The 22495-nt window shown below is 38.5% G+C and overlaps 1 protein-coding gene across 1 annotated transcript; it reads right to left on the bottom strand.

Moving 5' to 3' along the window:
* Positions 1-374: 374 nt before the first annotated feature.
* On the bottom strand, positions 375-22489 carry LOC108753618 (zinc finger CCCH domain-containing protein 13). Its single transcript, XM_018495384.1, has 8 exons — positions 22299-22489; positions 12756-12802; positions 9765-9904; positions 7724-7939; positions 4216-4895; positions 3882-4081; positions 3636-3807; positions 375-3170 (listed from the first exon to the last, which is right to left on the bottom strand). The coding sequence occupies exons 2-8, from the start codon at positions 12793-12795 to the stop codon at positions 1448-1450; spliced, it is 3171 nt and encodes a 1056-aa protein (XP_018350886.1). The 5' UTR covers positions 12796-12802; positions 22299-22489; the 3' UTR covers positions 375-1447.
* Positions 22490-22495: the final 6 nt, after the last annotated feature.

The following is a 22495-nucleotide window of genomic DNA, read 5'->3' as shown; positions in this document are numbered from 1 at the left end:
TGTAACAAGTAAATTTCAGATCTTTCAAAAACATTCTGTATACATTTTGCACATTAACAGGCAGTGTAAGTAGCAGCATTATTTAAAGTCATTATTTGAAAACAATTGTCGCTTTAAACTTTAGTACGAAGATATATTTAGTTGTCTTTACGCGATTTCTGAATTTCTCTACTCCATCTTGTAATATTTGTGAATTTCTTATAATTAGAGGCAAATGTTCCGTTGTGTAATTTATGTCATTTGTACCATAAAGTACAAATAAAAATAAAAATCTGAAAAAATTCTGCAACTGAACATTTTCAAGTATTATTGCTATATTTGCATATTACAGCCATCAAAATGTAACGAGGGGCAATGAATAACACGTAAGTATATAATTTTCTCACTCTTTTATATCATACGTAAATATATCGACATAGCTTTAAGACAAGATATACGTTCAGGAAGACTTATCCGCTAGTAATAGCTATCGAATTCGACGATAGAACTTAATGTATATAATTTCTTTTTAGAGGACCACTTTGAATCGCAATTTAACGAACGTGCATATTTTAAAGTTACACGATTAGAGTACACGATTATTTACAAGTTCGTTTATAGTTAAGAAAAATGGAGATTTTTTTTTTTTCAGCACTCCTGAAACTTCAGTGACGATTTATGTGTGAATGACATTAATATCGCAAATTACGTTGTTATTAGAATGTATCGCGTTTTAAGTTCTGTTATTGCATCACGTTGCTAGTTCAGAAGGGAAACGAGTTTATTATATGACATATGCTACAGCAATTGTGTAGTGCTATATCATTTTAAGTGGATCTAGTTATTCAGAATTTCTCTAGCGAAGATCTCAGAACGAGCTATCTGCGATATCGGTGTTATATCGTTGAACATTAATCCTGCCTTTGCTTTTCATCGCGATACGCGCGAATAAGTATCGATTAATATTAGGATGATTGATATCTCATTGTTCTCTGTGTCTGATTATCGGATTGTAGTTTCTTTTCCAAAGGCGTGGCGTAGTGCCACTCCGCGACAATAATCTATTGACAATGATCTCTCATCTTTTTCCTCATCTTTTAATTTGCAATAATTTATGTCGGAATCCCGCGAGTTATCTAACTGAATCATCCGCGGATTATTTTCTACCCTCAGAGCGGCGCGACGAGTGCTTCGCGCGTTCTTTGGAATGAAAGACACTGATCTGATCATCTGCAACAGGGCTAAAAATCGAACGTGATGGGTCCGTTCGTGGAAAGGCAGTTTCATAAAAGAACGCAGTGTTTCTCTTCCATGAAAGTGTCTTTCCTAAGTCGTTCGGTGGCGGTATAAATTAGTCTCGTTTAGCGCTCGTTGAGGCAAGATGTACGCCTCAAACTTCACTTCCTCGTAAAATCTCAAACACTTCCTCGTAATACTCGTAGCTGGTACATTACGGTGGTACTTCTCGTTAGTACGCCGTATAATCTTGCCACGGTCTCTGCTGTCTGTATTGCGCTCCGCTGATCTGTACAGCCTCCGGCGTCCTGTAATACACCGCTCGACTCCGATCGTTATTACTGATACTTGGCAGGAACTGATTCGGAATGAACGATTTTTGTTGATGCTGCTGTTGCTGCTGCTGATTGATCGGCCTGGAGAGCTTGTAGTTGTTCTCGGAAGGTTGCAATACGGTGTCTCTACCGAGCTGTCTGTGAAGAGGTAGAACAAATCCGCTCGGCAAATTAGCTTCCTGAACCAACGTCGGCGTCAGGGCGTCGTTCAGAGTAACATCGTACTCGCTCTCGGGAATATCCTGAAGGCGATGCGTCACTTCGTTGATCCTTTGCTTTGCCCTGTAGCTACCTGGTCCCGACGGCAGTTCCTGAGTGTCCTCGTTCCTGTACGTCGAGCTGTAGATGTTTGGCGTGGTCTCGACGGCAGGAAGTCTCACCTTGCTGCGAATCGGAGAACCCGAGGATGTCTGCACATTGCCGACGTTCGCGTGCTTTTCGCTCGAATAATTTTCTATCCATTTAGGCGTTAGATTCTCGGTCTGATGCTTACGCGAATCGTACGACTGATTCTGAGTGGAGTGTTCTTTGGATGAGTTCGACAGATCTTCTGGGCCTCTCGCGACTTCCTCCTCATTATTCTTCTCTATCGGTTTTCGTAGCGCTGGTCTGGCTATCGCGCTATCGTACTCTTCCTGACGTTGTTTCTTCTGAAGATCGCTTTGAACGGCTTTGTAAGCGTCATATGTCTGCTTATTATCCGATCGCAGAGATGGCTCCTGATGATTAAAGTTTCTATTATCTTCTTGTTCCTCTTGCACGTAATAATTCCTGTAGTCATTCTCGCCTAAAGTGCTTCGATGATCAGTTGTTGTCTCTTCGTCTCTTCTAGACGAATGCGGGGCTTTAGAGCCGACCGGTGATAATCCTCTTGGATTGGGATTACCGCCTCGAGACGGTAGGAAAGGCCTCTTCACGATTCGAACGGTGGTTCGAGGTGGAGGAGGAGACGGTGGCTCTTCCAACGGTTCGTCGTAATACTCGGAAGAGTACTCATCCGGATACGCGACTTGATGATTCTGTTCGTTTCTACCTTCTAGGTCTCTATCTTGGTAATCCAATCCTTGCTGAGACGGTCTCTGAGAATTCTCGGACAAATTTCTGTGATAATCCTCGGTATCGCTCACCACACGACCACTTTGAGCCTGACTAGGTCTAGTTGGTCGTTCCGGATAAGATGGCTTTTCCGATCGATCGGTCACTGCGTCTTTAGAGTCTTCTTCAGGTTTACGAATAAGCTGTTCTGGTAAACAAGTCGTCGTAGTTGTTGTGATAGAAGTGGTTGTAGTGGTGGCCTTCTCGGTTGTTCGATCGTACGAGTTGGGTCTTCTGGATGCTTCAGTGGTATCCGATAGATCCTTCGATCTCGAGGAGGATCGTGATCGTTCGGCTTCTCTCTCGCGATCGAGAACCCGTGACGAGTACGGTCGTTCTTGTCTTTCAGAATCTTGCGACCTTCCTCGCGAATCGCGATCTGAGGATCTCTCGGGACTGCGATCTTTTCCACGCTCGAGGGCTCGATCCCTATTTCGATCTCTGTCTCGATCATAGTAACGATCTCTCGAGCGATCCTGATGCGTTCTGAGACGTGCTTCTTCCGGCGGTGAATGATAGCGAGTTCTAAAAAATTAATTATCATTATCATTAATTATAATATTAATTATTGTTAATGATTATGAAGTTCAATGGTTGCATTAAACTTTTGTAGATTGATTTTCACAACACCCTTTTATATTTATAAAGAGAAATTGTTACAAAGAGAAAGCAATTTTAGAATTTTATACGAAAATTTTTAAGGTAAAATATGTTATCAATAATTTATATCAACAATGTATTTCTTGATGTTATCATTAAAATAAATATAATTGAATGTAATTAAAATAAAAGAGAATACAATTGAATAATGAATGATAATTGATATAATGAATATCAAATAAATTAGTGATTTATTATGATATTTGCTTTAATTACAATGGTAGTTATTCTTTCTTTAAAGCAATACTAAAATCTATGAATATGAGTTTTTTTTTTTTTTAGTAGTTTAGTTTGAACATAACTTTATCGGTGTTGTGTACGTTACCTTACCTGAGGGGACGATCCCGATCCCGAGTTTCATAGAAGTCTCTATCTCTATCTCTGTCTCTATCTCTGTACGAAGGTCTTCTTCTGAGTGGTCTCCTGCTCGGTCTGATATCCTCTAATTCATCATCGTAATAGTCATCCTCTGCCAGATCTGCCGGTCGCCGTCGTGGCTCCTCTTTAATCACAATTTTATTTTCAAAAACCGATTTACTAACTTTTTCGTTGAAAATTTTTTCCCGATAATTTTACCTGTTGGCTGCGCAGAAGTGGTTTTATACGCATATTTATCTTGTTCCGAAAGTGGTACCGGCCGTCTAATCTTTGGTGGTGTTCGTGGCCTCGAATAAACCGAAGCACTAGGTGCAGCCGGCTTCACCAGGCCTTCCGCATTAGACGACGCACTCGCCGAAGGTGCTACAGGTTCCTTATCGTCGTAATCATCTCTATATCTGACGTGAACAGAATGTAATATCAAGTTTCGCAAGCGTGTACCGTTCGAACAATACGGTATCTAAAAGTATCGTTGCATATATAAGATATGTCGAAGTGGTTTTCGATAGGATCAACATCGGCATGTTCTCACCTCTTATCGGAATATCTTCGTTCATCGGTATCCCTGTTTCTCGACTCCGGCCGTCTATCGTATACATCCGAATCTTCTACCTCTCTCGATGTAGATCTGATACCTTGATCCGGATTTCTTCCCCGAGGTCTCGAGTCATCCTCCAGCGGATCCCTCGACCTGGATGGGTCCCTTCTATTCCCTCTTGCCGGATATCTGTCCCTAGCGATATCTCGATCCCTATCGTCTCTACCGCGCGCTGGCGGGTCTCTATCGCGGAAGTCACGATCACGATCCCGATCCCTGAACTCGCGATCCCGGTCCCGCCTGTACTTCCGATCGTCGTACTCGTAGTCATCTCGGCCGATGAAATCTCGCGAGCGATCGTACTCATCGTCGTAATAATCTTCCTCGTAATAATCGTAGGGTCTTCTTCTCGCCGGAGGTCTTCTTCTAGGTGGAATTCGATCACGTCCAGGAGACGCTCTGCTGGTCGGCACAGTGACCGGCGCCACGGTGGTCGTAGTAGTCGTCGTAGTTGTAGTAGCTTGGTAAAGAGCATCGTTTCTGTGCCAATACTTCTTGGAGTTAGCGCAGTCGACCTCGGATACGAAGTGACAGATGAAGGTCTTCTGGTCGAACGCCGTGAAATTGGCGCACAGGAAGTCATAGCGGGTGCCAAAGAGACAATGATGGTAGACCTTGAGGGGGGGGGGAGGACATATGTGCAACGTTAGAATTATCGCGACACGTCTACCGTATCGATAAGAATGGCGACGTTAATTGCGACGGCCATTAAGAATACGGAATGAATTTTGACGCTGGACGTTTACGAAATCGAATCGCGATCGATGGGTGAAAGTGGGCGGCAAATCGGCGCCGCATGTCAGACTTTCGAGATTTTTGAAGGCGCCTCGGTCGTTCTCTCTTCGATTCCCTCGACCCGCGCGAATCTCGCTCACGAGATTCGTTGTGTTGATCGTCCTCTAGGAGTAACGAGACGTTGGCGACACGATGATTTCAGCACACTTTTCACCGAGAACGAACGCGGGCGATCTTGCCGCGCACGCGGCACCGACGTAGCTTTCACACGGCGGCCGCGAATGTGCGAGTGCGAATAATTGCACACGGAGTCGCATAAACGTACGTTCTACAGTATGGTCACGAATGAAAAAAAAAAAAAAAACTCACGTCTGTGTGCGGTATTATCTGGAACGTATAAAAAGTGCCGTAGAATTATCTAGGGGAATTATCTAGAATTATTCAGAGCACATCCTTTCGATAAGTGTCCGGCACCGTTTCACTGATTGTGAGATCTTCGCGAAAGAGTAGAAGTTAGCTCTGATCATTCCAATAATAGATCATGAATCTTACTCAACTCGTAACATCTACATAAATGTCAAACGATCATCGAACGTCTGATCGCGCGTCTAACGAGTCTCACGCACGTACATTATGGAGTAATTTCATCGATACATATAGTTAGAATCATTGTAATTATATAGTTAGAATCATTGTAATTTTACCGAAAGTTATTTCAATATCCTTATTTCAATTTACCTTCCAGATTTTATAATTAAAAATTTAACCGATTTAATTAATCATCGAACAAAATTATTAATTACATTTATTTTAACGAAACACATTTAATACAGTACGTTTCGAAGATTCCGATCCTAATTTCAACTCTGAAGAATTACGGTGGAAAGTCGGTAAAATGTTTAGTTGGTCGAGAGACTTCCCTATGGCGAATGCAGAAAAAAAAAAATCATGGTTATTTGCATGAACTAGAGTTAGAATTATTCAGAACGCATCTTTCTTCACTCGAGCGTTTCCGTATACGAACTTTTTGCATCCTCGCTAACGTCAGTTACATGAACGTTATTGTCCCCGCGAACGTTAACAACGTAACATCGATCACGTTCGGGAGTATTAATTAGCAGGATTCATTACAATTGTAAATTCTACCCGAGACTGGGAAGATTAGAAAATAATCTAAGCGATCGCAGGTGATTTCCGGGAAGCGAGTGACGAATTAATTGCTCATTTCCCAATTTCTCTTCCGCGACAAATCTTTCGCAAAGCACACAGGATGACCGATCTTCCCGGCGGTCCTTTTTTCTACGCGCTGCGTAGAGCACGTCCTGGGCCGACGAACCCTGCTCGTTACATTTGCATGACAATGCTCCATTCGTTCTGCAGTCCCGCGAAAATGATCGATAAGAAAACGAGCCGAGTCCGGTCGGAAAGGGGCTACTTTGCAATCGCTTTCACAATTCTAGGAGTCGCGCGCACGTAAATCGCGGAACGGTCAGGGACGGGAAGCGTAGCAGACCACGAAAGTCCTCTTCCTCGGCTTCTTTTCACGGTGACCTTGTTACTTTGCGGACGGCAAAAAAGATTTTTCACTCTCGATATCGATTTCTAGTTTGTTGCTCTCGCAATAGACAATAGTCTTGCAATAGAAAAATTCATCGTGTATCTACCAATTATTCGGCGCTCCTTGAAAAGATACAACTACCTCAATTTTATCGAACGTATTAATCGCAATGATATATTATATCCTATACATGACAATGATACATTATATGGCTCTAGCAATAATTTATGGCAGTTTTATGTTTGTGACAAATTTTCGATTACACGACTATTATCGAGATCTATCTTTGTCATACGAATGAGATTGTATCAAAAATCGGCGATGATTTAAGGTGCATTGCACGGCGTTGATCTTTTCGATTTTGTACTATAATAAATATTACTCATACCTCGCGTTTGCTACACACAGATATACAATAATTACTGCTTACTGTCTATACGGTAATTAACACCAGAACTAGACAATTTTGTTTCATTCAAACGACGCGAATGAATCTGCAACGATGATTTCTCAATCGGTCGCTTTTATTTGCCGAACCCGTGATTCGGGTTCGTGCTGAGATTCGCGGTGAAATGATCGCTCTCAGCGATGCGATGATTGGTAAAAGTGTGCTCAATCGATACGCATTTTTTTGCATTCGCGTCTTGCCCGAGAACTCGCTTTCGTTCGTGGTTGCCCGCGTCGTTGTCAACGCTTATCAATCAAGCTTTCATAGATGGCATCGACCGATCACTGGATTCGAGTAATGATGATTGTTTTCCGTCGACGTTGGAAATTAGAAGGCAATGCTCTCGGATCATTGACACCTGTTTATTACGCGATGGAAACATTGGAAGATCTTTCTTCAGAACTCATTCAGGCGACAACTGATTTCCCTCTTGTCGCATTTGAATTGACATTTTTTTTTTTTTTTTTAACGGAGAGGTAATTCTCGTTCATTATCTGTTTAAAATTGCATACGTAGCAGCATCTCGTTTTAATAATGTTTTAATAAATGGACTTCAATCGAACGTATTGCTTGTTATAACGGACATTATTCGACGTTGAAAATTTGCATTACTTCTTTTCACTTTCTTTCCAAAGATACCGCTACTATTTTCTCGACTAGATACTATTTTCTATAATTAAGCGCAATTAAATTTTAATTACCTGACACTTGTGCGGCACACTGGCGTAGAATCCGTCGTGTAAGCCGTCGCATTTGAAATCGATGTCCTCGGGTATACTATTATAGAATGGATAATCACTGAGATTATAGCCATTTAATTCGCGCGGTAAATTCGGATCCCATATGTAGTCGATCTGTGGAATTCCCGTTAAAGTGTGCCCAGTCGTTCCGTTAGTTTCGATCGCGACTGTTGTCGTCTGGAAAGTAAAAAATGAATATCGCAGTTTTTTCGCGATTTTAACTAAGGACCATGACGTACAAAAAAATTTAAGCAGTAAGTAGTAAGCAAATTGGCCAGTCACAGTAGAGAAGGCCATGACATAAGCAGTCGCAAATCCAACATTGGTTTCCTTATTGCTTAAGTTTTTTGTGTGTCATGTGTATAACGTTAAAGACAGTATTGGAAACATTTGAAATTAGTTTACTACTAAATATGAGGTTGTCGGAAAAGTCATGATGTATTTTTGTTACATTTTTTTATTCAAATTTATATATATCCTACATTCAATTACACCATTCGATAGAGAAAAGCTTTAGCTTTAACAATCTGTTTTTTAATAATTACGTCACGATGTTTTTTAATGGAGTTATGAGCAATTAAAATCAAAATACTCCTTTTATTTAATCCGCGATAACTCAGTAACAAAAAATCGTTGGAATATTTTTAAAAAGCGATTTTGCAAGGAAATTTTGCAAGCTTTCACGATAGATAGTCGGAATTGTCCTCAAATTTTTTTAGGCATGCTACAGTCCTACAAAGTGAGAAGAAAGTTTTTCATTTTTTTCTAAGCTGGCAGTCTTCTATATGTAAAAATGACCAAATTTACGTAAACTCAAAAAATACCGGAAGCTTTACCGAAAGTAGGGACTTTAAACTTTAAAATGTTTTTTTAACATTTAAATTTCGTTCATTTTTAACGAAGATATTGTATATATATACATTCTGAAAAATGCGTCGTGCGATTTTTCCGACAACCCAATATATGACTGTATCAAATTTTATAAAATGGCTTTTATTTTCAACGGGAAATACGGAGCCCACGGGGTTCAATACCGATTTTGCTATAATGACAATTTCCGTATCGTGGACGGAAAAGCGCGTCCGATAGACCGGTATCTTGTAGAAAAGTTATTTCACGCTTGAAGAAGTCGTGCTATAATGATTAGCGATGAGCATTCGAGTTTGATACGATATTTATGGGCACTCGAGTTCGATATGATGTCACATTTGTTCATTTGTATACGAAGGTGAACCTGTCGAGCGTCGAGTTTACTTGAGCGTTAATTGATTTGACGCCGACATACATTAATCAAAGCGCTACGGCGCCTTCGCAGATGCAGATACGGATGAGTCCCGGTGTTAAACCGGATTTACGCGACGTAGAAGTTTACGCAGTGCTGTCTTCGTGATTTGGAACGAGACAGGCGATGTTTATCGTATTATCACGGTGGTCAATGAGCTCCTTGCTTCCAAGATGTATTACCAGTTAATTTACGTTGCGTTGCGTTCGTGACATTTCCTTTTATTCGCAAAGAAGCATTGGCGAAATGAGAACTCGTTTGGTACACGATCATCGTGACTGTGGCGTCGGTTTTGCAACGATCGATAAAGGATTATGTTTCGCCTACGTCGTGCCATCTGAACGACACGATTGCACGATTTGAAACAAGGAATTCCAGTTCGATAATAGAAGTAAATTGCAAGTTACATGAAATCCATTTTTTTACTCCTATCTACAATACAGTTGGAATATTTGTGTTAAAATTAACAAAGTGTTTTGTTTTTTTATCACTCTATTTGTGTCAAAACTCAAAATTGAATTTATCAAAATTATTTTAATTACAATCGTTAATCTAAGATTGTATGTCGAGTTCTTAGTTGATGCAAAATCGTGCTCAAATTTGAAAACATAACACCTCAGGATTTATATAATTATTGATTTATCAAATATCCTTAAATAACAATGAATTAATTGTACTACTTTGTGATCTGTACTTAATATGGTTGTCTTTTTCACATACCTCCGAATTCGCCTGATCATTTTCTTCCTCTTGAGGTTCCTCGGTTGTGCTGGTGGTCGTCGTTGTCGTGGAAGTTGTCGCAATCTTAAATTTTGGCCTGGTCTTGAGTGCTGCGGAGACAGCGTGGGCCAATAGAATTCCTGGGAAAAGCAATCTTGTTATTCATAAAAACGTAAAAAAATATATTAATGTATATTTAATAATCATTAGATATCGTGGGAGTAGAAGTCATGACAGTTGCGCGACTAATCACGTCCGAGGTAAAAATAGTTCGGTTTGCTCGCCTGAGGCGTATCGATGGCCCCGATGAGTCGTCTGATACATTAAGGAAAAAGGCCATCCACAAATTACGTAAATCGCGAAGAAGCGTCGGCGTTGCAAAACTTAGACGCGGAGTATGGTGAGAACCCAACATAAGTGTTGCAATTTTCTCTCACCGAGCGAGCGTATTTGGTTGGGTAATTGTTCTTAAACGGATCAAGGCTGTCGAATCAATTGATCGTTTCCTTTTCACGTTTTGTTGATTTGTGTACAATATATGAGTCACATATGTTATAAGCTCAAATATGCTGCGTTAATCTTCAATCAATTATGGAAATTATATAATACATCATTTTTACTCTTAGTATTATAGATTCTTATGTTTGTCTCTTTTATTTGTTTTTATTTATGACTTTTTATTTTAGTCAAATTCATTGTTTCCATCTCTGTCTTTAAATTTGCTCTAAAATAAACGAGCGATGCTATATATATATAAATACTGTTTCTAATTATTAATGGCATAGAAGCCTTGCTCCTAAATCACATTTGCGACTATTTTGAAGTAGTTCAAGGCTATTTTGAGAATCAGCGGCTGGAGAAATTAAGATGCAAGGTATGGATATAGTCCGTGAAGCGCGAATTAAGGCAGAAACTCTTTTACTCTCTCTATATAAGGCTTATCTCTCTACGTTATATATCTTTATAGATGGATGCAATCGATAATTCACACGCTGCGAATGTATCGGATTTAGTTTCTCGAAGACGGAGAAAAGTAAGGATTGCTATAAATAAATTCTGCCGCTAACACATATTACTGGATTAATTAATGAAACTTGGAATATAGAAAACCGCCAGCCAGGTAACCGTTTAATAATTTCTGTAGGACTTACAATCGCTGCTTTTTACGATCATACGTTTCTTATACCTTGCTTCCGTTATTTTCGAGACGATTGTCGGGCATACGTAAAAACGATCGTTCGCGCCTTCGTTGAATCGATTAGGGTTGCGCGACAACGTGAACGCGGCTTGTGGACCGGAAAGTGGATGTCCTCGAAGGTGATGTTGAAAATGTACTGTAGGCCCGGCGATCGTATAACGGGATCATACTTTTCCAGGCTGCGATCGATAAAGAGCCGCGCCGTACGGGTTGGCGTTGCATAAAAATGAATTATATGGGAACACGCTCGCATTCCGTTTGTGGGAAATGTTAACGTGGGCGTTCTCCCTCTTTGTAAACGTTATACGATAAGTCGGTTTTCATGACGAAATCGTTACCGCTATTTCTACGTCGGCGTATAAACAAATTGCTTCATTCAATTGTCTATCGGCGACGCGTAGTCTCGATCGAATGGGAATGATCTGACATTTTCTTCCCTCGAAGGGCGTGACACGCCGGTGACGGAATCTTTTTTCGCCTTGGCGATAATTTTTTATTAAGAAATTATGATGCGACACGAAACGCATTTACTTGCAAGTTTTACGTCCTACGTCGATGCGTAACGATGATCAGACGTTAGTCGTCAACGTTATGTTCGTCACTATAAGATTAATATAGCGTCCCCCATTATCGTAAAAGTTTTACGATGCAATAACAGTAATTTAAATTATTTCATGATTTTAAACGTGGTTAAAGACCTCAAATTGTATGTTGCCTAACCGGCGGAAATGTCAGAAAGCATTCTAAATGCTAACACACAGTGTCACGTGACTGATATAAATCGCTCTAATGAGTATTATGGACAGAGAACAGGTCAATAGCGACTTCACAGCGTTAGCAAACAGCCACAACGCAATCTTGGCATGGAATTCTGTTTTTATCGGATTTCAGCTTTATTTTGTCGCTACTAAAACGGATGACGTTAATGCTTGTGTCTGCCGAGTATCATATCTGGAATTTTCGGACTCTCAAGATTACACATTTCATGCTTCGCGACGAGACAAAGGAAATCTCTTGGCATTCACAACAGATCCCTCTTCCTTCGTGCAACTTTTCTGTAAAACGTTTTTGCGAATCGCACGTAGCCATGAATCGCAATACGAATACCAAATGTGTTTGATGTAATTTTTAAAGAATAATCTGTCGTTCCTTGGTTGATGGTGATCATTTTGTCCTCGGCATATTTAATTTTCATGGACTACTTAATATTATATATAAGTAATCCGCTATTTTTTAAATTTCAGAAACAAATTTTAAATTAACTTTTAATTAACACTTACACTGGGAGCAAACTGTGAAAGAAAAGTTTATACTTTTTTTTTTTTAGTTTTCTAATTGCTTTTCTATACACAAAATGTTAAAATACTATAAATAGCTGCCGAGTCTTATCTACGCTAATATCAATAGACTTAACTCTTCATTGTATTGTCTTGTTCAATTTCATTTGTTTATTATGGAAGGCTGTTTCAATCACTGTTTTGTATTGTACGAGAAGTCGCGTTGAGACTCGATTTACATGCGATATAAAATTCTCGGGTGTAGAAGGTCGTCCACTCGTCTCTTCGACATTCCACCGCAGCCGTGGAAAGTCCAAAAATACTAAGGACTTCGACATCACAACGGACTGTGAGATGGACAAGAGAAGAGATTTTTTTTCTTTTGCGGAACGTTAAACAGGATTTCGAAAAATAGTAGAAATCGAGTAAAAGTTCCGCTAAGCTCCGTTTAGTGTCGGGGAATCATGATCGTCGAGAAACGAAGGATCGTCAGATCTTCTATAGAAATTAGCTTACCATACAGAGCGAGCAGCAGCAGCCATCGTTTCTCCCGCATATTGGCACTGTAACAAATAAATTAGTTACATTAATTATGTAATGGAATAATTATTATTTAATTAGTAAATTGATCTGCGTTCCAATTAATTTCATTTTAAAGATAATTTTTTTTGATAAAATTTTAAAAGAGAATTATATTAATTTACCATTTTACTAAAATATGTTAATATATGTATAATCTATAAAGAATTATTAATTTTAATAAAATTACAGTATGCGTATATGGGATATAATTAAAATGTAATTTAGTAATTAAATGTGATTAAATGTAATTTATAAAATACTGCTTTTTTTATATCGAAGTGCCAAAGTTCTCGATTTTGCGCGACGTTTTTGTAAATATCTTTGTCGTCAATTTTTGTCTCGCTCAAGGCATTTTTGGGGACGGAGAGGTTTCTCCGGACGGTTGCGAAATATTAGTCGAATACAGTCGAATTCTTCGGGGTGATTGAATGACAATCGCACGGCACTGTGCATCGGCGAGCATAATCAAAGCCGGAGTGCCTTAGCACCGCGTTCTAGACTGTAGAGGTGCTCGAGCATATGGGAACGGATAGGAACTTTCTCTGTGCTGTCACCACTGCTAACCATATAATGCAAGGATAATGCGGGTGTTATATAAATGCGCGATCACGTAATATCGGGTGTGACTTTGTAGTAGCGATTGCGAATGTCTAATTATCATAGCCTATCGATGCTCCCGGAGCACATAGTGTTAAAGAGCACTCGCAACATTTTTCAAAGAAGGTACACGATGCGGTAATATTCTGGTTTAATAACTTATGTTATACCATCAACGCGAGCGATAGTTATTGCAGCGTTCTTATAATAATAACGGATTCGTATTCTTACCCAGAAGGTTGAAATCTCGTTGCCTTAGAATTTTTAAATCTCGCACATCACATTTAGATCTTGTACATCACGTGTAGTATTCCGTGTACTCACGACTTTTACTTGTGAAGTTTATTGAACATTGAGTTGAACATTAAATTTGTTACAAATTGCCACTTCGTATAGATATAACAGATGGCCTTGATTTTTACGAAGTTTCGATTATCGTCAATAATTCACACTCCGTAATGGCATCATGCTCTTAAGATTTTATTTCTTTTTTTTCTCTTCTCGTCTGGTGAAAGTAACCTTGCAACCTTTCAGTACCAAATTAGATTACCAATCGTGGACTTGTGAATAGTAACATGCCATGAATGTATTATGATGGTCATACACTTGTTACGACTTATACAGTTAGCTATTAATGAGATTTGAGTCATCGAATTTAATCAATTTGAGATTAGGTTTATCAATGACTATATAAGATTATAAAATTACGGTATGTCCGGTATTTGATTAATACAAATTAATTAATTACGACGATCTAAGTGAGATACGCAACAGGATGCAAATCCATATCCTTGCCTATCGCTTTTAATTAAGCAGAGAGACGGCACGTGATTTTCGAATGTAAATACGCGCAATTCCTACGTTCTTCTCAGTTTTCCGTACAGAAATGTGCCGTACATGCTCGCATTAATTAAGCGCGCTATCGCGCTCCAGTTCTCAAACAGATTCTTATCGTATTTGTAAAAGTAGGAAAGAAAGAGAGAGGATACCTCCTGCACACGCTGCATACAAGACTGCATTATTCAGTTACACAAGTTTTCGTAATTGTTCCTTTTGTTTGTGTCACAACGCGGAGAACGAGTTCTCAGGCAGTATGGGAAGTCTTCCCCAGATCAATGATCAATTTCATTCGGAAGCTGTGCAAACTAGACCAGGATCGTAATAAAACTAATGAATCTTTATTCAACACAAGTTTTAGTTAGCAAAATATGTTAGGAGTTGTATATTTCGTAATCATGCTGTTATATAATTTACTATTTTCTTTCAATTCTTTTATATCTTGCATTTATCTATTTCCTGTGGCACATATATGTATGCATTATATTAGATAAATAGATATGCAATATTTTACCGTGTAAACATAACTTTAATGCGTGACGGAGAATTATTATGTCGTTGGAAACTTCAATTTATTAATTATACATTGCAATAATAAGAGATGCGATCTAAGTACGATTTATATTTGTTTCGATTTTTATCATTTATGGAACGCATCGACAGAATTTTTCTTATTAAGATACATATGAGATATGTCAGTAGTAACGTTATCTTAGTTACTTTATGTTACGATCAGCAAGTAACGGTCATCGACGTCCACTAAAGGTCACCGGAAGTGATGGCTGATGACAGTTACTCAATTGATTCGCCTTCTTAAATCGAACTTCACGAGTGTAGCAAAAAAATATGCTTTAAAAATTCTCAATCTCTCATGAATTATTTATGTTCTTTCTTTAAAACTTGAATAATAAAAAAATCTTGGATAGAATATTAATTTTAAAAAACAGCTATAAAGAAAAAGAAACATTTATATTATTTTTTAAATTGAAAGTAAAAAATATTCTAAGAGAAATTTGAACTTCGATATTTTTAATTAATTTCCTCTAATAATTTATAAACTTTTATACATTTTTCCCTGTTATGATAAACAAACGTTTTCGAACGGTGCTAAGCATTACGTTGTGGTGCGGTTACAAAATATAGCCTTTAAAAATGTAATACGCCGAAACACAACAAACTTTCATTTCATACGTTCTATGCGAATATTCGCTCTAAACTGTATTATTGAATTAATCGGCGATCGAGAAAAATTATGCACTGATGCCAACTACAACGCAATACAATGGGAGAAATAATGGGAGAAGTTAATTAAAAAAATGCGAATACATATTGCGAAATTCTGACAAGAAAATTTTTTCGCTTTTCCAGAATGTTGTTCTTTCTCTCATTAACGAGCATTATTAAAATTCAATGGAAATAATATAAGATTATATGTATATTATGTTTCTATAATTAATTGTGTGACTTTATGATAATAATTTTTTTCATAGCCGAAATTTACATAAAAAGCGACGTGTGAAAAAGATAATATCGAGAGATATTGAGAAAAATATATTTTATGAATATTTTTGTTTTGTAAAATTTCTAATTAAAAAGTAAATAATTTCTATATTTTGTGAAATATTAAAGCAATAAAATAAATTTTAAAAATATTTACATATAGTAAAGACTTTTTGTAGCATACTTTGCTTGTTTTCTCAACAGAGCAGTGAACAAAGGCAGTTTAAGTCAGACACACCTCGTATATTCTAGAACGTTTATATCTTCGTGAAGCAGATCTACTTAAAATGGATCTAATCCAATTGCGATTCGTCATATCAATAAATCAGTCACGAATAAAATGCTTCTCGCTATTTTAATCTTGCTATCCATCCAGCGAAGGAAGGGTGTTTGTTGCATTAGTTACAAGGCATTGTTTGCCTTGTAGGTAGAAAGTGTATACGATTGTGCAAAGCAAACGCATGCAGAACAAACGTTAATAATTACAATGAGAGTTGTTGATCGTGCGTGCGCGTGGAAAAAAAATCTTTCGTAAATTAGATTATTATCTGATTGCGGAGTATGAAACGTTGAACTTGCTTGGACGAACGCCAGGGCCGCATTGGAAATTTTTGAGCGCTACGACCAAAACAAAATTCGGCGCAGCTGTGTCTGGAATGAAGTAAATACGCGTCGAGCAGATCTTAACGTTTTCTTCGCGAATGTATATTTATGAAAGACTTTATATTTAAATATAGAAACGCATCTGAAGATGCAAAAATGATTTGAAGTTTAAAATATTGAACAGATAGGCAGAGCCTATAAAATTATTAATATTATAATTAGACAATATAAATCAAAGAAATGTATAACGTTAAATAAAATTATATCGCGACAGAAAGATTAGAATTGATTTGTCAAGAACATTTTATTAGAACTAATTGTTTATTTTTTTTAAATAAACAACCATGAAACATGTGATCCGTCTTAATAATGTTTCTTCTTAATTCTCCTACTTAAAAAAATGATTTATTAAAAATATTATAATTATTATATCTCACCAGTATATCGCATTTCCACATTCCAAAGCTTCCGTTCTAACACTAGAACGATTTCTCCTATTAGAATTTAGAAATTCTTCCATAATCCATTTATGTGCTTTCTGCGAGGGTACTGAGTTTACGTTACTCACGATAAGCAATGTATTAATAATTTACATAAAGAAAATACTAACTACTCTAACTTCTTCCTTAAGACAAAATACAATTTAATGAATAAGTACATGAAACACGTAAATGGCTTACGGTCACGATGGTATTCAGAAATTAGCTTCTATCACCTGCATTCAGAGTTTAACGTACGCTCCAATGACCACGGAATTGAAGTAATCGGTATCGTTTATCGTAGATCATTCGCTTGCGCAATAAAGCGAATAATGAGAATAATCGCCGTTATTTCTATCAATTAATTGCTATGACTCTAAATTCGATACACGTAAAACGTGTCTTCGGCGAGTTGATTGAAATTCAACTAATACTTTAATTTTGATTAGGAACTGTCATTGAGCAACGTTCAGAATTCGGTCGGTCGAGTCGATCAGAAAGTGTTTCGTCGAGACGTCGAGAACCGGCTTTGGAATAAATGATTTCACTCTTGGTTGAGAATAACATTTATTCGACCGTAAACCATCGGTCGCGTCGTTTTGCCAATTTATTGTGTAAGATCAATTCCTATATACAGAAATAATATCGGCACAGTGGTCACTAAAGAAAACAAATCTTGTGAGTTTATTCGATTAGTTTTACTAAAATTATCGATGTAAAAATTATATATTTGATAGGTTCTCGATGTATATATCAATTCCACGTATTGACTATTAACATCAATATAATAAATAGCCCTGCATGCTTCATTACGGTTTTTACGTAAGTGCAATGTGCGAATAACGCGCGATAGATGTTTTGATAATTGATAAAGGCGAGACTATTCGAAAGTTATTATTTAAGAGTGGGCGAAGAATGAAAAATTGGACGAATCCGTCTCCTACGAATTTCTCCCTTGAAGAAGAGGCTTGTGCTTCGTGTATAATTAGTGCGATTAATGTGTCGTGAAGTCGGTGCACCGCCATCGTCTTCCTACTCTTCCTATTCCGTGCGAACGATTGTTCGTTAGAGAGGAGAGCACAATGAGGGTCCGATGGGGGTCCATATAAGAGATATTTTACGGACGCTTCCTACCGCACTATAAATTTTATTGTATAAGACATACAATGTAGTTTATCGCTTTCTACAGTTTCTTCAATGTGTTTGTACGTAACTCAACGTCAAGATACTTCAAACGATCCATTGTTGCGTTAATTGCAAACATACGTCTTTCTACGGTAACCATTAGTAAATTATTTCATTATTTTTGCCCATCACGAAACATTCAGCTTGCAAAATAAATGAGTATTTATCGGAAGTAGACTCTCGCAACGTCGCATGAAGGACGTGTGACATACTTTTTACTCGTTGACACGATCGCCAATTTGGTTATCTTATTATGAAAGTGCTGATCAAAATTTCGATTTGTCCTCGGGCGAGCTTTTGGAAATCTAATTCTATCAAACAATTAAGATACTTGTTGCACGTACGATTTATTTTTAAAATCTCTATGACACAACATTACGTTTGATTAAAAAAAAAAAAATTAAAAAGGATTGATTAATAATTGTATTAATTATAGTAACTTTTTGCTGAACACACTTAATAAGTAAAAATTATTAATGCAACTATTAATTGATCGTTTTAATCTTTCTGAAAATCGGATGTAATGTCATAGAAATTTGCGAAATTAATCATACGCAAGAAATATCTTTTTGTTCTCATTAAATGTCGTTGTTTCTAAACTGTTTGACAGAAATCATTTTTCTAAAAACGAGGATAAATCGAAATATTCCCATACCAAACTTCTAAAGACGTTCATAGAAACATTTTAAGAATGTAATTTTACGAATATTCTTAGAGCGCGTTCATATACGTTCTATTAATGACGTCTGCTGTCTGGGTTGTATCGGAACATTTATCAAATGTTCAACTGAGATACGTGAAATAAATCCATGCCTAAACAATATAATGACTTTACAACGATTTTTTGCTTTATAGAAATTAGCGGTAACTTATTGCACCGTTATTCTTATTTGTGTGCTACTCGGGGATACGTATTATATACACATTCCTCGAGCTCATATGGCTTCGCCCGGGCTATTTTTTCTCACTTATTAATTCTCCTTTCCGCGAATGCGATTATCCTCCAAGAGGTTATTTACAGCGAGACGTGCCGGCGGATACCAGGTAATAAAGTAACAGTTACCGTATACCCCCGTATATCCCCGAACAGTTAAGGCTCCTAACGCCATCGTGGTGATTAAAATTTTATTTATCCCCGCTCGTAAGCGTATCTCCCGTGTAATTATTTCCAATTGAAGCGTACCTCAATAATTACTGCGGTGATCAAATAGAAGTTATTTTGTTGCGGCTTCACTTTTCTCAAGCGCATTTTCTGCGAGTACGGTAAAAGTGTTTCCCACGTCAATCGTCAGTGCTCCTCCGCTGCGAATCCGCGGCCGTTCATTAATTACCGATCGAAAACGGACTTTTTCTCGCTTCATCATCGCAAGTCACACCGATCAGCAGTAAGGCTACCCTGGTTCGTTCGATTATGGCGAAGCCGTTCGTTTATTTTTCCGCCGGCGTGTCGGGAGAAAGCCGACCGCCTCTCGCGCTCGCGCTTGCCCGCGACGACGGACGTGGATTATGTCGTAACGCCGTGGCACACAGTGCAATATTGTTTATGAAAAAGAACCCGCAAACGGGCGAGCACGTGCTGTCGATGCTACTGTACCCGCGGTTGCTGCTGCACCCTGCGTCATGTTGCACCAAAGCATCGGCGCGCCGAGAAAATCGGCCGGTCGCGGGCCGCTTGATTACGAAACTTTTTTAATTACGTAACAACGAAGTTTGCGCGCGGCGAAAATTCTTATGCATATTGCGGTATTGCCGGCCCGTTCAGAAGACATATGGGATACCCTGTGTGGTTCTTGTAGAAATCGAGGGAATCGATACAAATTGAATAATCGTGATGAACGTTGGGACTGTTGGAAGATCGATTGAGATACCGATGGTTTCTAACGTCTCAATAGTCTGCTCTTTTTCGAAGAATTCCACACAGCATGAAATATTTACGTGAATCATTTAAAAAAAAAAAATGTTTTCAATGAAATATTTCAAAAATATTTTGTAAACATCTCAAAATATTTTACAAAAATTATTTTAGAAATATACAAATATTACCAAAAAAAAAAGAATATTTTAAAAACTTTGATTTTTTTCACACAATATTTGTATTTCAAAAATATTTCATGAAAAATTTCATGAAATATTTTAAATCCTGCAATGAAATATTTTGGAAATAGTTCTAAAACAGGGCGAGTTTTTCATCGATTGATCAATCGCATTGTGCGCAAATGCGATTGATCAACCGATGAATTAAAAAACTCACCCATATTTCATGCGATTTGGGATACGTTCTGAACTAGTATACGATAACAAAATAAGTTGGTGAACAACAAACTATATTTGTTATTGCAGTTAACAGCATTCTTCTGAAAAGAATAGATTCTTTCCCTTTGTGAGAGGAGCAGTGGAACTGTGCGCCGCGATGTGTTTTAATAGAATCAAATAACGAATAGATGGAATTGGAAAAAAGGTCGAATTTCATTAAGAGGAGGCTGTAAAGGCGTGTCGCGTCTAACGCGCTTCTCACGTAAATTAAATTCACTTTCAAACGTGTGTACAATCGCCTCGCGGAATCCACCGATTGAAAGTGAACGTGGACGCGTTAGAACGCATTGGACGGAGCGAGGCGATGAATTACACAGGTAAAGAAAGGCAGGGGGAGAGAGAGAGAGAGAGAGAGAGAGAGAGAGAACGGTCGATTGGGATACCGTTCGAGGTTACGGAAAACTTATTTCGTCTAATCGATGAAGTAGCGTCGACTGTATGAGGTGAGAATTCTTGATTTAGATAAAAACTCACAATAAAAACGTAACGAATGCGAATGCTATCGTGATTCGATTGAAAGTTAAGGCGTTCGAGAAATGTTTTACTCTATAAATCGATGAAGGTATTATATCGGTTCATGGTTTTCTCATACAGACGGCGAGAGACTGCAATAATTAATGTATCAACATACGTGCGAGAAATAGAAGAGGGGATTACAAATTAGCTAATTATTTCGCTCACCTACTTACATATCTCGTCAGAGAGTTCCTTTTCGTAACGAAAAACTTTTTTTCCCTCGCAATTTCATTGCGAGGATATGATTTATTTCCTGCTGGTAAAAACGAATAAATTACCGTAAGACCGACGAAAGTTTTTCAGCGGGAATAAGATTCAAGGAGCGAGCGCGCGTACTCGATGCGTGCGTGTCGTTGCGATGTGTGTGGAGAGGATGCACGCGTGTGTGCACACGTGTGCGGCGACCGAGTATACGTCTTTAAGCCGAACGAACTCTCTTCTCGTTATATCTCGCGATTCCCGACGGGCAGATTAGAAATTCGTGACTTCGCTGGAACGAATATTTGCTCGGCTACTTGCGTTGGAAAAACATTACGCAAAGAAAATTGCGTTATCGCGCGCTATTTTGAGTGGAATTTCGCGCGACCCTTTCGATTTCGCGTCGACTCGTTCAAGCGGAAACGTATTCATGGAGAGCGATCGGACGTGGCAAAATTTCAGTGATAAAACCAGTTCGCTCTCGTTGTCATTGCTATCGTGATGCAAAAAACGACGAGACGGGGCAGGAAGGCGCGCACAGGATGCGACAGAAGTAGCGAAAGTCCTGTCTTTATTGCAGTCTTCGAAGCGACTCGCTTTAATGCTCTGCGCGTTCCTCATTTTTATAGATCCTTTTCTCTGCTCGCCCAGATGAATCCGAATCATCAGCCGCGTATCATTTATACTCTGTAGCAGTTTATTACTTTATTTGTATAACCGACAAATAATGAAGATGCAGCATTTTTTAACGTAACGAAACGCGCACGAACTGTCGCAAGAGAACAATGATATTTTGACTGCAGTCTGGAGTCGAGAGCTCCTTCCAAATAAACACTGTAATTAGGGTCGGTGAGGTAACAAATTTCATTATACAAATTTCATTAAATTCGACGAAATGTCGTGGCGCTTCGCTTTCTTTGCTTTGCGAGGAGCGCACAGGTATCCGATATAACGTTGGAAATTAATAAAACATATATAGGTACGTAGTGCGTTTCACCGTAGGATAGGTACAAACGTTTTGTACAAACAACGTTCGACGTTATGAACATTTCAACGTTATGAAAATTTTCTCGAGATCAATAGCTGCGAGAGCCTTACTTCTGAAATATAGAAACAAGTTAAAATCCGTATTTTCCAGAATATACCATTTCGGTATCTTCTCGATTGCTCGAGCTCCAGCTGCTGAGAGCGGAGAACGCAAACGGTAATTCGTAGCGGACAACGCAAACGGATGAAAAGGCGATCAAACCTGTCTCTCTCGGCTCCGCTCGTTTTTTCGCTAATCCCTCATGAAACCCACCGTCCTCACATCGACTGGCACTTGAAATGCAAATTCACAAAAATACCGTACGACTACGAATGTGAGGTACGGGCACCTCGTCGAACGGAACTAACTGGTGGCGTGCGCCCGGAAAAGTGCTCGCCCGGAAAGTGCGGTTTTTCGGT

Source organism: Trachymyrmex septentrionalis, unplaced genomic scaffold (genome assembly GCF_001594115.1).
Source record: "Trachymyrmex septentrionalis isolate Tsep2-gDNA-1 unplaced genomic scaffold, Tsep1.0 scaffold7, whole genome shotgun sequence".
Lineage (NCBI taxonomy): Eukaryota > Metazoa > Arthropoda > Insecta > Hymenoptera > Formicidae > Trachymyrmex > Trachymyrmex septentrionalis.
Note: the sequence above shows the minus strand (reverse complement) of the source record. Positions and strands in the feature narration are given on the sequence as shown.